Raw genomic sequence first — 16,549 nt, forward strand, 5'->3', positions numbered from 1 at the left:
AAACTATTGTCATTTTATAATTGTTGACATTGTTTACATTTATTCTATAGTTCCATGAGAGATAGAAAATGTCATAAATAACATTTATATAACTTTTGAATCGAGGATTATTTTCTATAATTTGTTTGGTTAGATTGACGATAATATATGGAAATTATAAGAATTAAAAAATAAACAAATTTATCATATACAATGACGATAATACAGTATATGTAAATTAAAGAATTTAAAAAGAAACAAAATTGATTATATAAAATGGCAGTTAGGATTTCAACGATGGGGTGTGAAAAAAAGATAAAACAAGGCTTCACAAATTTTAAAAAATAGAGGATGAATAAGGGAGTATTGACAACGTCAAAAAAAATAGGCATCAACGTCGAAAGAGTCGGTAATAGTTACGAGAAAAAGAATTGGCAATAATCACGAGATAGATACAGACGAAGAGATAAAGTAGTATGATATACTAGGTTTATTAAATTTGATTTGAAACTAATAAATAAGTGTATGTTTACTAAAATGATTAATCTCAACTAAATACTTAAATAAATCTACAAGCTATAATCCTATAAAATAATCCTAACCGTTGTTGTCCATATCTTTTTAGTTTGTTCTAAAATATTGTCTATTTTTAGCAAAATGTTGTTTCTTTCTCTCTACTTATAAAAATATATAATTATATTATTCTTTTGATTTTAATTTATTTAACAACTTCATTTAGAATCTTGTGCTGTTTAATAAAATGTTCTTTTTAAATAGACAGATAAATAAGTCCATATATAGAAAAAATAAAATATTTCATTATGTAAATGGAGTATTAATTATTAATTTGACTAAATTTGTGAAGTGATTATTATTATTATTATTATTGAATTAAAATATTGCGCGATAATATATTTTGAGATAGTATAAAGTGGTTTTTTTATGATTATATCAAAATAAAAAATAGATTATTTCTGAAAATGAATGAAGTATTATTTGAGAAATAAATAATTATCGTGTTGGATTTTTTCCCCTTGGATTCCACATAATAGCCCTAGTTATTGGGCTGGAAGCATAGGCCCATTAATTATAATAAAAGCCCAATATATAAAAAAACTACGAATTGATCAATGTAAAATAAGCTTAATAATTACCCAAAATTAAATATGCTCAATTTATTTGCTAATAATTTCTTAATACGCATTTATACCTCATTTTTTAGTATCTTGGTTAAATTCTTGAAAAGGTACGTTGATCTAAACAATTTCCTCTAAAAAGTTTGTGAATAGACAGTCAATCACGTCCCATGGATACATGCAATAATTCGCAAACATATGATAGTTTGTGAAGGCATCTGTTTTCTAAATGTGTTGATAGTATCTGCCAACTGTTTGTTAGATTGCCTAAGTGAAAGCTGGGAAGTCTGAAGGAGCAGAACGTGTTTGACAAAATTTTGAAGAGAGGTATGAATTGCCAACAAGAACCTCAAATACATTAATCTCATTTATGATTCGACTTTTACTGTTTGTTTATGCTTTATATTTTATTTAATTATAACTATTATCGTGCATTGCAAAGAAGCATATCTAGTCTTATAAAATCTCCAAATTCACACATACACCAACAAATTACACAATCAACCTCACTGATGATGATGTCTCCTAAGTCCATTCCTCCTCCTCTCTTCTCTTCTCTTCTTCTCTTCTCTTCTTCTTCTTACTCTTCTTTCATGTCTTCTTCTCCTTCCTATCTCATAGAATATCTTGTCAGCAACCTCTTCTATCTTCTCAAAGTATCTTTCTCTCAACCTTCTGTGGCATAACAATGTCCATGCAATGCTTCCGAATCCCACAACGTAACCAAACGCAGCAAGCACATATTCCCACTCAATCTCCTCATCTTTTTGTTCTGAATCCTCTAATGGCGATGGACCAGGTGGAAGATGGTTGAAACTTCCGTTGAGTGGGAAACCAGATAACCCCGTGTTTCCTTCAAATGAATCTGCCGAAAACGTTTGAAACTGAGTGCCAGTTGGGATCAGTCCAGTAAGATGATTGTAAGACAGATTCAAGAATGATAGGAAATCGAGTTTTGTGAGCTCATCTGGTATTCTCCCGGTGAGCTTGTTTGATGAGAGGTCGAGCGACTCAAGCTCAGTCAAGGCACCCAATGATATCGGGATTGCATGAGTGAGAGAGTTGTGTGATAAGTTGAGAAGATAGAGTGAGCTAAGATTACCAATTGCGTCTGGTATTTCTCCTTCAAAATGATTGGAAGACAAATCAATGGATGTAAAGTCAGGCCAAATCTTCACAAGCTTCACCTCAAGCCCCTTGACGGTTAAATTCACCTCATTGCGGTAGTAACTACCGACACCTAAAAAGTTGGAGCCAGAGCGGTTGAGCCTGAGATGCGTAGGACTTTGTAGCATCATTCCTCTCAAACTTGAGAAGTTTAGCAAATTCAGACGACCACTGAAATCATTTGAAGATATATCCAGAATTTGAAGATCCGGCCAACTTCTGCGACATCTCAAGTCTCCATGGAATTTGTTGGAGCGCAAAACAAGTATGTGCAACTTCAACGGCAACATGCAAGGGAAACTACCCTCGAGGTTGTTGTTTCCAACATTCAACACCTCTAAGTTGTTACAATTTTTTAGAGACTTTGGAACCTTCCCACCTAAGTTGTTATTACTAACATCAAAGGTTTGTAGGCCACAGTCACTAGAGAAGTGATCCGGGATAACACCACCGATTTTGTTTCCCCTAAGATTGAGCACTTTACTCACAGAGACGTTGCTAAGTAGGCAAGGAGGTAGGCTACCACTCAAGTTGTTGAAAGACAAGTCGAGAGCTTGAAGTGAAGATGCATTGCAGATTGAAGATGGAATCATTCCAGTGAGTCGATTGTTTGTGAGCAAAACAACAGAATTACTGAAATTTTGAGAGATGGGAGGCTTTTTCAAACCTGTCAGAAGATTAAAAGAAAAGTCCAAATAGTGCTTTCCGGTTTCCCAAATCCAACTAGGAATATCCCCTCGCAAATGATTGTTTGAGAGGTCCAAATATAGCAAAATGGATGCATTCCTAAGATCTGGGAAATCGTACAAATTGCAAGATGACAGATGTAAAGTATCTAAATTGGGATATCCATGCGAACTTGAACTCATGTTGGTTGTGTCAACTGACAAGTTGTTGTTAGAAAGACTAAGTTCTGAAAGTATTGTAAGACTTCGAATCTTATTCAGTTTGAAAGTGCCGTTGAACAAGTTGTCGGAAAGGTAAACTATTTCCATATTTCGTAGCTGGAAGAAGAAGTTCGGAATAGGACCTCCAATTCTATTAACGCTTAAATATAGCTCAGCAAGGTTAGAGTAGGCTAAAATGGAAATTTCTTTGATTTGTCCACTGAATTGGTTGTTGGATAGATGAAGAACACCAATTGAAGGGAGGATAAAAAGATGGTGAGGAATGGTGCCGTTCAATGAATTGGAGCCAAAACCTATAAAAGAAAGGTTTTAAGACCTTGAAAATGCAAGTGAGAAAGTGAGCCCATTAGATTATTTTCTCTAAGATCTAACCATTCAAGATTCTTGCAGTTATGAAACAAAGGAATTGAACCAGTTAGGAAGTTACGTGATACATCCAATTTAACTAGCTCTGTTAGATCAGCCAACGTGGATGGGATTGGTCCCACAAAACCACACTGTGACAAATCAAGGTATGCCAAATTTGGGAGACGATGAAATTGGTTAGGAATCTCACTTGTGGTGAAGTCATTGAGTGAGAGGTCAAGGCTCGACAAGTATGTCAACCGGAAAAGGGCCGATGACTCACCAATTCTGCCAGAGATGCCTCCGCTGTTGAGCTCCAAACTGAGAACGTGCCCCGAGTCATCACATCCCACGCGCTTCCATTCGCAACAATCACCTGTCTCATTCCAATCCGAAAAATTAGGTGGAATGGAAAAATGGAATTCGCTCCTGAGATCAAGTAACAACTTTTTTGATCATCGAGGCATTGGCCATCGACAAATATTATGAAGAAGACGAAGAAGAAAAGGAGGCGGAGAAGCGAAGAAACTGCCATTGCAAAGAAGAGGATATGGGAAGACTTGAGTTTAGACACTTGCTTTATACTGCATGCAACTTCTTCGTTGCTCACTCTCTTTTCTACTCCAATACTATTATAAATATATCTACCTGTGAAAAAAAAATTAAACCATATCTAATATTGTCATTAACTGTTGTGGTTAATGTTGGATCCTCTCTAACAAATAGCATTAACTATAGTTGATAAAAGAAATTTCTTGTTGATAAAAATATGCATATAGTAGTACTCCTATAACCTAATAAAACATTAATAAAAATGCCATAATAAGTTGCTCGTCCAGAACCCTGATTCGGGAAAAAAAATATATCAATTTTACTCAATTATTATGCAAGTATAACCATACTCAATTTTACTCAATTATTATGCAAGTATAACCATACTCAATTTTAAAATATTTTGTTTATCTACTCAATTTTCTCACAACTAAATTATACAATCACTTTAACAAGTTAGAAAAATATTTTAAAAAGCGTATTAGTATTTAAAGTCAACTCTTCAAGTCTATGCATTCAGTAAGCATTGGCCTACCATGTGGCAATTGAACAAATAGTTCATCACTTTGTCTCTACAATCAATTCGTTAAAATCAATGCAAAGACAAAGACTTTGAAATTATATCACTTACCTATTGATAATAAACAAGTTAACTAAATTTAAATCATTATTTGTTTGTTTAGAGTAATCCCTACCATTAATTAGTGAATCAAGATTACTAATTAGTCTATGTGTGGTTCGCATTATCTACTAAATAACTCAGTGCAAAAAACTTTTACAGTACAATTTCTATAAACTTTTAGATTGGAAGTATATAATAGTGATATTAGAAAATTATGGAGTATTTAAGCAAGGATCACTGTGTCATATTAACAGCCTAATTTATTATGACCAATTCAAAGATCATTTATGTATCTAACTGTATTTGATTAGGACTTTGAAGTCAACTCAGTTTTATCATTAAATGTGACAAGCATAACTGCTTCAATTGAGTGATAGACTAATGAAGAGGATTGAGAGACTGTCGGTTTGTTTGATTCTAACATTCGTAATTCCATTGGTAGGCCAACGCGCCAATGACCTTTTTCTATGTTCATATTTTTTCTTTAGAAAAGAGTTAATAATATTTGATTTTTTATTTAGTTATAACTATTACTATGTCTTACAAAAACTCCAAATTGACCCATGCACCAACAAATTGATTGATCTATTTATAAAATAAGATATATTACAAACATAATCATACAACAGAATTTCGAGCACACAAATAAAAACTCACATTGCTCATACAAAAGTTCACACCACATGCTAATCAAACACAAGCCTATCTAAATTGGGATATCCATGCGAACTTGAACTCATGTTGGTTGTGTCAACTGACAAGTTGTTGTTAGAAAGAGTGAGATCCGAAAGACGTGACAAATTGATTGATCTATTACACAAACACAATCATACAGTGGAATTTCGAGCACATAAATAAAAGCACACATTTCTAAAAGGAGAGTTCACACTTCACACCACACCACACCACACCACACCACACCACACCATATGCTAATTTCACTCAAACCAGATAACCCCGAGTTTCCTTCAAATGAATGTGCCGAAAATGTTTGAAACTGACGTCCGGGTAAGATGATTGTAAGACAGATTCAAGGATGAAAGGAAATCGAGTTTTGCAAGCTCGTCTGGTATTCTCCCGGTGAGCTTGTTTGAAGATAGGTCGAGAGACTGAAGCACAATGATTTAGGGATGCCATACATGAGAGAATTGTGGGATAAGTTGAGAAAATAGAGTGAGATAAGATCACCAATTACATCTGGTATTTCTCCCTCAAAATGATTGGAAGACAAATCAATACATGTAAAGTCAGGCCAAATCTTCACAAGTTCCAACTTAACCACATCAGCCCGATAGTAATAGCCGAGACTTAGAAAATGAGAATGTGAACGATTAAGCCTTAAATGTGAATAACTTGGCAGCATCATCTGTTAAGAGCCTCCTGCTCCTAACGTCGATAACTCCGATCGACAAACGTCCGGCGCCCTTAGCACAGGGTCGGCGGAATCCCGAAGGGGCTGTGCGCGAGTTCTACTCGTCGGGCAGCGCAGCTTCTGGGTTTTCTTGATAGTGAAGCAACGAAAATAGGCCAAGCAATATTCTTATTATTGAACGAGATGATTTCCAATAATACAAATCTAAGCCTATTTATAATACTAGGATATATGATAGGATATGGTGAATCCCTAATATTTCTAAACTACCCTAATATATCTAAACTAAATAATATAATAGAAGAGGCTCGTATCAACTCTCCCCCGGTTAAAATCCACCTTGTCCTCAAGGTGGAAACTACGAAGCAACAAAGTGTCGAACGCAAAAGCTTTGACGAGGTATCTCTGCCTGGATCAAAAACCCACCGAACAGTTGGATGTGTTACTTCACCTTTTCCATCAAAAATCATCAAGGTAGGATCCAAACAGTCGTCAAAATTCAGCGCTAATACGTGGAGCTTGTCAACACATCCATGAATTCCCAAACAAGTCGTGTAATTTCGCGGCGGGATCATCCGTGCGTCGATGGCAAGCAACGTAGGTCGATGAATCATTATTGCAACATCACTATCACGCAAATCTCCAATTTCACCCAAACCATTCTCAATAACCTCTTGGGATGTCACTCGAGCAACGACAACCTTCTTTACTTCCCCCATGGAATCACCCTCTTCTTCGTCATCTAACGGTGATTCGTCCTCACCCATGATATAGGGGCTGCACGGCGAAGAGATCACGATGGGTGGAGGAGGTTCATCTAACAATCCACCCTCTTTTCCAGCGTCGTCGTCGGGGCTGCAAGACGGGGCTGGTTGGGGAAGATTTGAAGATAGGACAGCAGTTGTAGAGGGCGGTGGCGCTACTGAACGGCAGTGGCTCGTCATGCTCGAGCGTTGTGGTGATTGGAAATCCGACCTGCGATTGGTGTACTCGATGGTGCGTTGTCGTGGTGGAGCCGATGAGATGTTGGGGGGTAAACCCAACGGCACAAAAGGGACCATGGTATTTCTCGATGGATGATACGTCATCTTTCGGAGTGGTGCCGAAACATTGGGCTGATCAAGATCGGGCTCGGGCTGCAGTGATCGGTATGTAGGCTGCTTGGCGCGGCCATTATGAAGATGTTGGTGTCGTCTCGGATACTCCTCAAAACCCTGTCGCTGACGGTGGTCTATGCGATCGTCCCACCCCCCTTGATCCCAATTGTTAGCAATGGTTCGCGGATGGGGTTGGTCGTGAAAGCGCCCCCGATACCTCGCGTTAGGATGTCGTGGAGGAGTTGGTCCCTCTGCGAGCGGAAGCGGCGATGGGTCTCGCCATGGTTGTCTTGTACTTCGATGTTCTCCCCGGTCGGAAACTGGCTCAGGTCGTGGCGGAGCATATGATCTTCCGATACGACGATCCGTGGCATCCCACTTGTTCTCCCACTTATCAAAAACAGCCAGGATATGATCCAGCTTGGCATGAATCTCTTGGTCGTGTGCGGTCTCTGCTGTTCTAGGAATCGTCGAGAAGCTGTACCTGTACGGCTGGTCGAGCGGCTGCTGTGGGTGGCCAAATTGTGAAGGCTCTCCTCCCTCGGCCTTCCAGGCTGCTGGAACCCGTTTGGGGGGCGGTTGAAAGCTGTTAAACCCGCGTGGCAACGCCTTGCGATAGTGAAACTCTAAATCGGGCAGCGGCTGTGTATGCTTGTGAACGAAATGGTGATGGTGATTGTGTGTCATGATGACAGATCGAGGCGTTGCTGTGCGAGGAATGTTTTCCATCGGGCAGCGGTGTAGCTTCGGTTCGAGATGGTGGGAGGGTCAGCTCTCAATGAAAGCACCAGTTGTTAAGAGCCTCCTGCTCCTAACGTCGATAACTCCGATCGACAAACGTCCGACGCCCTTAGCACAGGGTCGGCGGAATCCCGAAGGGGCTGTGCGCGAGTTCTACTCGTCGGGCAGCGCAGCTTCTGGGTTTTCTTGATAGTGAAGCAACGAAAATAGGCCAAGCAATATTCTTATTATTGAACGAGATGATTTCCAATAATACAAATCTAAGCCTATTTTGTTGGAATCAAATTAATGATTCACATAAATCATACATGTTGAATACGATTGATAAACATAAAGCGGAAGCGTACATGGATTCGGATTCATGATGTTGATTCTAAAGTATGGAAATTAGCCTTCCAAGTGACAAAGCTCTCTCACAGATTCTCTGTAATCTGCAAGTCTTGATATGACGTCTGATTAACAGGAATGAGAATCTGTTAACCTATTTATAGGTTGCACTTGGGGACCATAACCATGTATTTAGAGAATAAGTCCCTAACTTTATTATAACTTTAGTTTCACCCATAACAAAATTAAAGTTATCCAAAGTAGTATCTGCACAATAGTCCTCATACTTTTATAGATAATCGTTTGACCCTATAAATTAAATAACCTTAGTAGATCACGTAATCGGGTCAATCATAAATAGTCATAAATATTATACAATCTTTAGACTATTATGTTGGACCATATTAAAATTTTCCAACAATCTCCCACTTGGGCCAACATAAAAGTCACCAAATGATTGTTCATTACTAAAGTTGCGCGCTTACTATTTATATTAATCATCCTTACCGATCCAGTCTACTGAACATGTTAATATGGAACCAAAGAAGTTTAAGTCACAACACGTATACATGACTAAACTTATCAGTGATCACAAATATCAACACATCTAGCAACACAAATCAAAATATGAGTGTGCAGCATGAAAATTACATGCTATGTGATCTTTTGCATGTCTATTTTCAACTGGTCCTATGAAACTATAGTGAGATCAGAAAATACCAAAGCATAATTCAAAGTAACTAAAACCAAAGTAACTGAAGTGTGCACTTAATATAATTTAAATTCAATATTATTACATATATGAACATAAACTCCCACTAAACCAAAGTATCACAAGGTCGAACACCCATGTGAAATACATGCTCATGAAAGACCGAAGGCGGTAAACCTTTAGTAAAAGGATCCGCAAGCATGGAAGTCGAACCTAAGTGTTCAATTTGCAATTGTCTACTCCGAATTCTATCCTTAACAGCAAGGAACTTGATGTCAATGTGTTTAGACTTCGACGAGCTCCTGTTGTTGTTGGAGTACATGATTGCGGACTTATTGTCACAATATAACTTGAGTGGTCTTTCAATACTATCCACAATTTGCAGTCCTTGAATAAAGTTTCGCAGCCATACTCCATGTTGTGATGCCTCAAAACAAGCTATGAATTCTGCTTCCATTGTAGAGGTGGCTATCAATGTTTGTTTAACACTTTTCCAGGATATAGCCCCTCCGGCTAGCATGAAAACATAACCTGACGTGGATCTACGACTGTCTTGGCATCCCGCGAAATCCGAATCAGAATACCCAATGATCTCAAGCTGATCCGATTTCCTATAAGTGAGCATATAATCCTTTGTTCTTTGCAGATACCGCAAAACACGTTTGACTGCTTTCCAATGATCCATACCGGGATTACTCAAATATCTGCCTAGCATGCCTACTATGAACGCAATATCCGGACGCGTGCATACTTGTGCATACATAAGACTTCCCACAGCCGATGCATAGGGAAGTAATTCCATTTCCTTTCTTGCAAGCTCATTTTCGGGGCATTGATTTAAACTGAATTTATCACCTTTAGCCACAAGGGTATTTCCTGGTCTACAATCTTTCATGCCAAATCTTGCCAACACTTTATCGATGTAGCTCTTTTGTGATAATCCAAGTACACCTAGGGAACGATCCCGATGTATTTGGATTCCTAATACAAAAGAAGCATCACCAAGATCTTTCATTTCAAATTTTCTTGAAAGAAATTTCTTGGTGTCACGTAATAAATCTACATCGTTGCAAGCAAGTAGAATGTCGTCGACATATAGAACCAGGAAAATGAATTTGCTCCCACTGAACTTATAGTATATGCATTCATCAACAGGATTCGTCTCAAAACCAAATGAGATGACAACTTGATGAAATTTAACATACCATTGACGAGACGCTTGTTTTAGACCATAGATGGATTTCTTAAGTTTGCATACCATCTTCTTTGGGTCGCCCGACACAAAGTTTTCAGGTTGCACCATATAAATCGTTTCTGTAATGTCGCCATTAAGAAACGCTGTCTTTACATCCATCTGATGTAGCTCCAAATTAAAATGAGCCACAAGTGCCATGATTATTCTGAATGAGTCTTTCGTTGAAACTGGAGAGAAAGTCTCGGTAAAATCGATGCCTTCTTTTTGAGTAAAGCCTTTTGCTACAAGACGAGCCTTATATCTTTCCACATTGCCTTGCGAATCCCGTTTGGTCTTAAAAATCCACTTGCAACCAATGGGTTTTGCTCCTTCAGGCAATGGGACAAGATCCCAAACGTCATTGCTTTGCATAGACTTAATCTCTTCAATCATAGCATCGATCCACTTTTTAGCATTAGAGCTTTCAATGGCTTGACGGAAAGTGACTGGGTCATCTTCCATCACTCCAATGTCTACCTCATGCTCTTGGAGATATACAATATTTTCATATGTAAATATTGCAGGTCTCCTCATTCTAGTGGATCTCCTAAGTGGCACTGCTTCATCATGTTCTTGAGGAGGTTGAGTTTGTTCTTCATGTTGTTGTTCGGGAAGTGGAACAAGAATTACAAGAGTGTCGTCTTGTTCTGGAATGAAGGGAAGTGATATCGCTTGCTCTTCAAAGACAACATTCTTCATACAATTACTTGCTCTTCAAAGACAACATTCTTTATACCATTTTCCCCCCAAACTCAACTTCTTCAAAGAACCTTGCATTATTCGTCTAAAAAATGATCTAGTTGTGGGATCATAGAACTTGAAACCCCTCGACCGCTCAGGATAACCTACAAAGTAACAACTTACCGTTTTAGAGTCCAATTTATGCTCATGTAGCCTATAAGGCCGAGCTTCTGCTGGACAACCTCAAACATGTAAATGACCTGACTGTGCTTTTTGCCCGTCCATAATTCATAAGGGGTTACGGCAGTTGCTTTAGTAGGTACTCGGTTTTGGATGTATGTTGCGGTCTTAAATGCCTCTCCCCAAAGGGATTCTGGCAAAGTAGAATGACTGATCGTCTTTCAGCAACACCATGCATGGTAGGACTACCAGGCATTGTGTACTAGGGGACGATTCCACATTCCTCAAGAAATCTAGCAAAGGGTCTTGGATGTTGTTCACCTTAGCCGTCATATCTACCATAGTATTCTCACCACGGTCAGATCTGACGTTCTTAATTCTTTTGCCAAGTTGATTTTCAACCTCGGCCTTATAACTCTTGAACGTATCCAGTGCTTGAGATTTTTCACTTATTAGATATAAATAACCATATCGGGAGTAATCGTCTATGAACGTAATAAAATATCGTTGACCATTCCAAGAAGCAGTAGGGAACGGTCCACAAATATCTGTATGGATAAGTTCTAAGACGTCTGTAGTCCGATTGGCTTCAAATCTCCTAATGTTTGTTTGTTTCCCCTTAATGCACTCAACACAAACTTGAAAGTCTGCCATATTGGGAATGGTAAGAATTCCATCTGATACAAGTCTTTCTATTCTCCGTTTGGAGATATGACCCAAACGTTTGTGCCAAATTGTAGCAGAATTCTCACTCATTAATTTACGCTTTGTACCTTGTGAGTTCACATGCAGGGCTTCATAAAATGAAGTAATAGTATTAAGCAAATAAAGATTATCACCATAAGAAAGAGAACCGGTGCCAACCAAAGTTGAATTTAGATAAAGACTAAATTTACTATTTCTAAATGAACAAGTATAACCGAATTTGTCCAATACATAAATAGAAATTAAATTCCGTCTAAATGACGGTACAACAAATGTCTGTTCTAAATCCAGATAACAACTAGTTTTTAGTAATAATCTAAATGTGTCTATTGCCTCCACCTCAACTTGTTTGCCATAGCCCACGTAGAAGAATTTTTCAGCATTAATCGGCTTTCGGTACTAGAGGCAACCCTGCATGGACACACTTATGTGATTAGTAGCACCAGAGTCTATCCACCAAGTATGTCCAGGTAAAGAAGCTAAATTAACTTCTGAACAAACATAAGTGAAAATGTAACCTTCACGCGCCAAGCGTGATATTCTTCACAATCATTCTCTTATGTCCATCTTTCTTGCAAAAGAAACAAACTGAAGTTGATCTTTCCTTCTTAAATTGTTTTCCAGATGGACCCGCAACATTTCTGGGGGAATCGGGAAGAATCCTCTTCCCTTTAGCAAACTCGGAAAGAATCCTCTTTCCCTTGTCTCTTCCTCGTTTACCCCTATAGCTTGTTGCTAAGTGAGCACTTTCCGTCTTACTTTGCTTCAACCTCCCTTCCTCTTGAACACAATGAGAAATCAACTCATTCAATGACCATTTATCCTTCACAGTATTGTAACTAACTTTGAAGTGATCAAATTGATGAGGAAGAGATATCATAACCAAATGCACTAATTGATCATCACTGATCGTCAAATTAAGTGCCGTAAGCTTTGAAGCAGTGTTTGACATTTCCATAATATGCTCCCGAATTTCCCCTCGACCATTATACCTCATAGTCACAAGTTTATGCATCAATGAAGCCGTTTCGGCCTTTTCATTGCTTGCGAAATTCATATCAATGGCCTCGAGGAATTCCTTAGCAGTTGCTTCTTTCGGGACAGTACCACGAAAATTTTCAGGGATAGCATGTTGCATAATCATAAGACTCATGCGATTGGAGTGTTCCCACCTCTCAAAATTCCGTTTATCCTCATCGGAACTTTCATCAGTAAGAGGGGCGGGTTGCTCCGTTCGAAGTGCATAGTCTAAATTTGCAATCCCCAAACCAATCAATACCTTGCTTCTCCACGATGCATAGGTATTGCCTTTTAGTACAGGAATGGAATTTAGAAAACCAATAGCAGAATCTTGAGCTAGCAAAGAACAAATATAACAAGTAGGACAATAATTAGCTCACGTAAATAATAAGTAAATAAATTAAATAATGACATTTTCCATTTCAAGATGTCGGCACAACATTAAAATTTCATCTTTGGACAAAATAATAACTCGCAAGTGACATCTTAATACGTAGTAATCAAATATAGATAATCATTTCCTGTCAACAATAAGTCTTCCTTTGGGCCGACTTAGTGTCCACAATGACTTAAGGATAATCTCATATTATTACCACAAAGTACACAAGAAACACGGCCAAATAACAATCTTCCTTTGGGCCGATTAACTATTCGCATGTATTTCAAGTATATAAATAATATACACTCCAAATAAAATTAATCTACACATCAGAGCCCACTTTGGCGAGTTAATGCTTTAATTAATTCATTTAGAATGATAGTTAACAAAAAACTTTAGGTCATTATTTAATTAATTACTTAATAACCAAAACAATTAAAATACCATTAATTGTTTAAAAAAATACTCTTGGGCTTCAGAAAACGTTGTCGTAAATATTAATAGAGAAAAAATAGTTCAAGTCCAAAAAGTCTTTGATTTGATTTCTTTATTTTAGAAAACGTCTGTTCACTTTGGATGCAAAACATTACAACTATTCAGCCACAAGAAACTGAATCAAAATTAAATAGACGCGTCGTTTCGCGAAACAATGCACCGTTTCACCATCACAACCGCCATCAACCACTCTGACTTTGTCGACGACGCCGTCTCCGTTCGTCGGCATAAATGGTTGATGATCAGATATGATTGAAAACTAAATTTTGAATAAATCTCTTTGATTTTGAAAGAGAAACTGAATTGGTTTTGGAAACGAGATTTTCAAGAATCAAATTGAATCAAATTGAAGCAGAATTTGATTTTCAAGAATCAAATTCAAAAACAGAATTCAAAAAACCAATTTTCAAGAATCACATATCTGCCAGTCGAAAGTTTTGGCGAAAAATAAGCAACAGATTTTGAAAGAGAAAATTGTTTCCCAATTTCATACTAATATTCTGTCGAACACAAGGGATGCTTAAAATTATTGAATCAAGTCCTAAATTTTCATAAACCATTCACATATCAGTGCGTACGTAGACAATCAACAATTAGTTGAAATCAATTGAATCAAGTCCTAAATTTTCATAAACCATTCATAAATCGAATCCAACACACAATTATATAGATAAACGAATTGTCAATTCATTCCAACACGTATTGGCTCTGATACCAATTGTTGGAATCAAATTAATGATTCACATAAATCATCATATAAATCATATATGTTGAATACGATTGATAAACATAAGTGGAAGCATACATGGATTCGGATTCATGATGTTGATGATTCTGAAGTATGGAAATTAGTGTTCCAAGTGACAAAGCTCTCTCACAGATTCTCTGTAATCTGCAAGTCTTGATATGACGTCTGATTAACAGGAATGAGAATCTGTTAACCTATTTATAGGTTGCACTTGGGATCATAACCATTTATTCAAGAATAAGTCCCTAATTTTATTATAATTCTAGTTTCACCCATAACAAAATTAAGATTATCCAAAGTAGTATCTGCACAATAATCTTTTATAGATAACTGTTTGACCTATAAGTTATATAACCTTAGTATATTACATAATTGGGTCAATCAATAAATAGTCATAAATACTATACCATCTTAGACAATTATGTTAGACCATATAAATTTTCCAACATATTTATAATACTAGGATATATGATAGGATATGGTGAATCCCTAATATTTCTAAACTACCCTAATATATCTAAACTAAATAATATAATAGAAGAGGCTCGTATCATCATCCCACTCCAACTTGAACTCATGTTGGTTGTGTCAACTGACAAGTTGTTGTTAGAAAGACTAAGTTCTGAAAGTATTGTAAGACTTCGAATCTTATTCAGTTTGAAAGTGCCGTTGAACAAGTTGTCGGAAAGGTAAACTATTTCCATATTTCGTAGCTGGAAGAAGAAGTTCGGAATAGGACCTCCAATTCTATTACTACTCAAAATCAATTTTTCTATTTTTTTTTCCCATTTCTTCTCCTTCTATTTTTATTCTTAAGGTAATGTTTCTTACGACTTCCATCCAAGGAAAATAATCATATTTCAGTTTGGATCGTAAGCCAAAATTAGTCACCATCTATTTATGATAAACTTTTCTATCTAATGAGGTGGGTGATACTTCAATTGTATTTTCTCTTATTTAGCAATTTTGCATTAAAAATCGTGTCTTTCACCGTCAAGAATATTTTTTTTGGCGGAAGAAATAACACAAAGGACGTATTGAAAGGATCTGAAGACTTTTTATAAAGCTTATACACTTTTGCCAACTTGGAAATTTGGCTTAGCTTTCCAACTGTTGTTTGTTTACAACTTACAACCATTACTGTTCCTAATAATTGAGACATTGTTGATAATAATGTTTACAACTCTAAAACAACTCAAATGACAACTTAAATAATTCAAATCATACTTTTGAACCAAGATGAGGATAATAATTCTCACATTAAATCTATTTCTTCCCACATTAAATTATTCATTTTTGTTCAAAACTCAGTTTACATCATTATATCTATTTATAAAAAATGATTGATCGAATATGAGATAAGAGGTAGTTTCATCTTATGGATAATATATATAATGATAAATAAATTTACTATGAATGGAGAAAGTCTCTCAGCCAAGTATTATACTGATACGATTATATCCCAATTATTTAGTTTCCCATTTGATTCACTATATCTTTCCATTTATATTTAAATATTTGTTTCTTATTCAATAAGTTAGGTTAGTATTCTAGTATTATAAATAGGAGATTATATCGTCAATCAAGAAATACAATATTATTTTGAGCCCTAAATTGGAGTCTCTCATGAGAGATTATATCGTCTATCAAGAAATACAATATATCCTTCAAGGTGAATCTTGGAGGGGTTGGACTTTTTTTATGATCGATTGGACAATCGGCCCAATTTTTTTTTCAATCGGTTGGACCACTGACCCAAATTTTCAGCCCAGTTATACTGTTGGGTCAGTCATTTTTTTCGGTTTCAGCCCAGATATACTGCTGGGTCAGTTAAATATGACCCACAGTCGGCGACCTACTCTGATACCATGATAAAAGAGATCGAGATCGGGAAAAAAGGTTTTTATGTTATTCACTGACTATTGATTTACATAGGTACAAGGTTTATATAGACTTAGGAGTATCCACATAAGGAAAACCTAATTAGCATAATTACATTGATTTGATATCTTCTAAGTGTGGTATAGAATAAATCAATATTCTCTGATTGTGATCTTCCGTGATTTCTTCTAACATTCCCCCTCAAGTTAAGTAACGGGATTACCGATATATAACTTGCACAGTACTTCTCGAAAGGACTTCGAGTTTA

At 36.8% G+C, this 16,549-nt stretch overlaps 1 protein-coding gene across 1 annotated transcript; it reads right to left on the bottom strand.

Annotated features, from left to right (window-relative positions):
* Nucleotides 1–1,621: 1,621 nt before the first annotated feature.
* LOC121764524 (receptor like protein 22-like) lies at nucleotides 1,622–3,277 on the bottom strand. The gene has a single exon (XM_042160534.1). The coding sequence runs from the start codon at nucleotides 3,275–3,277 to the stop codon at nucleotides 1,622–1,624; it is 1,656 nt and encodes a 551-aa protein (XP_042016468.1).
* Nucleotides 3,278–16,549: the final 13,272 nt, after the last annotated feature.

Source organism: Salvia splendens, chromosome 14 (assembly GCF_004379255.2).
Source record: "Salvia splendens isolate huo1 chromosome 14, SspV2, whole genome shotgun sequence".
NCBI lineage: Eukaryota > Viridiplantae > Streptophyta > Magnoliopsida > Lamiales > Lamiaceae > Salvia > Salvia splendens.

Bases quoted from the DNA above. Each gene is read 5' to 3' on its own strand.
- LOC121764524 (XM_042160534.1), bottom strand. From the start codon at position 3,277: ATGGAAATAGTTTACCTTTCCGACAACTTGTTCAACGGCACTTTCAAA.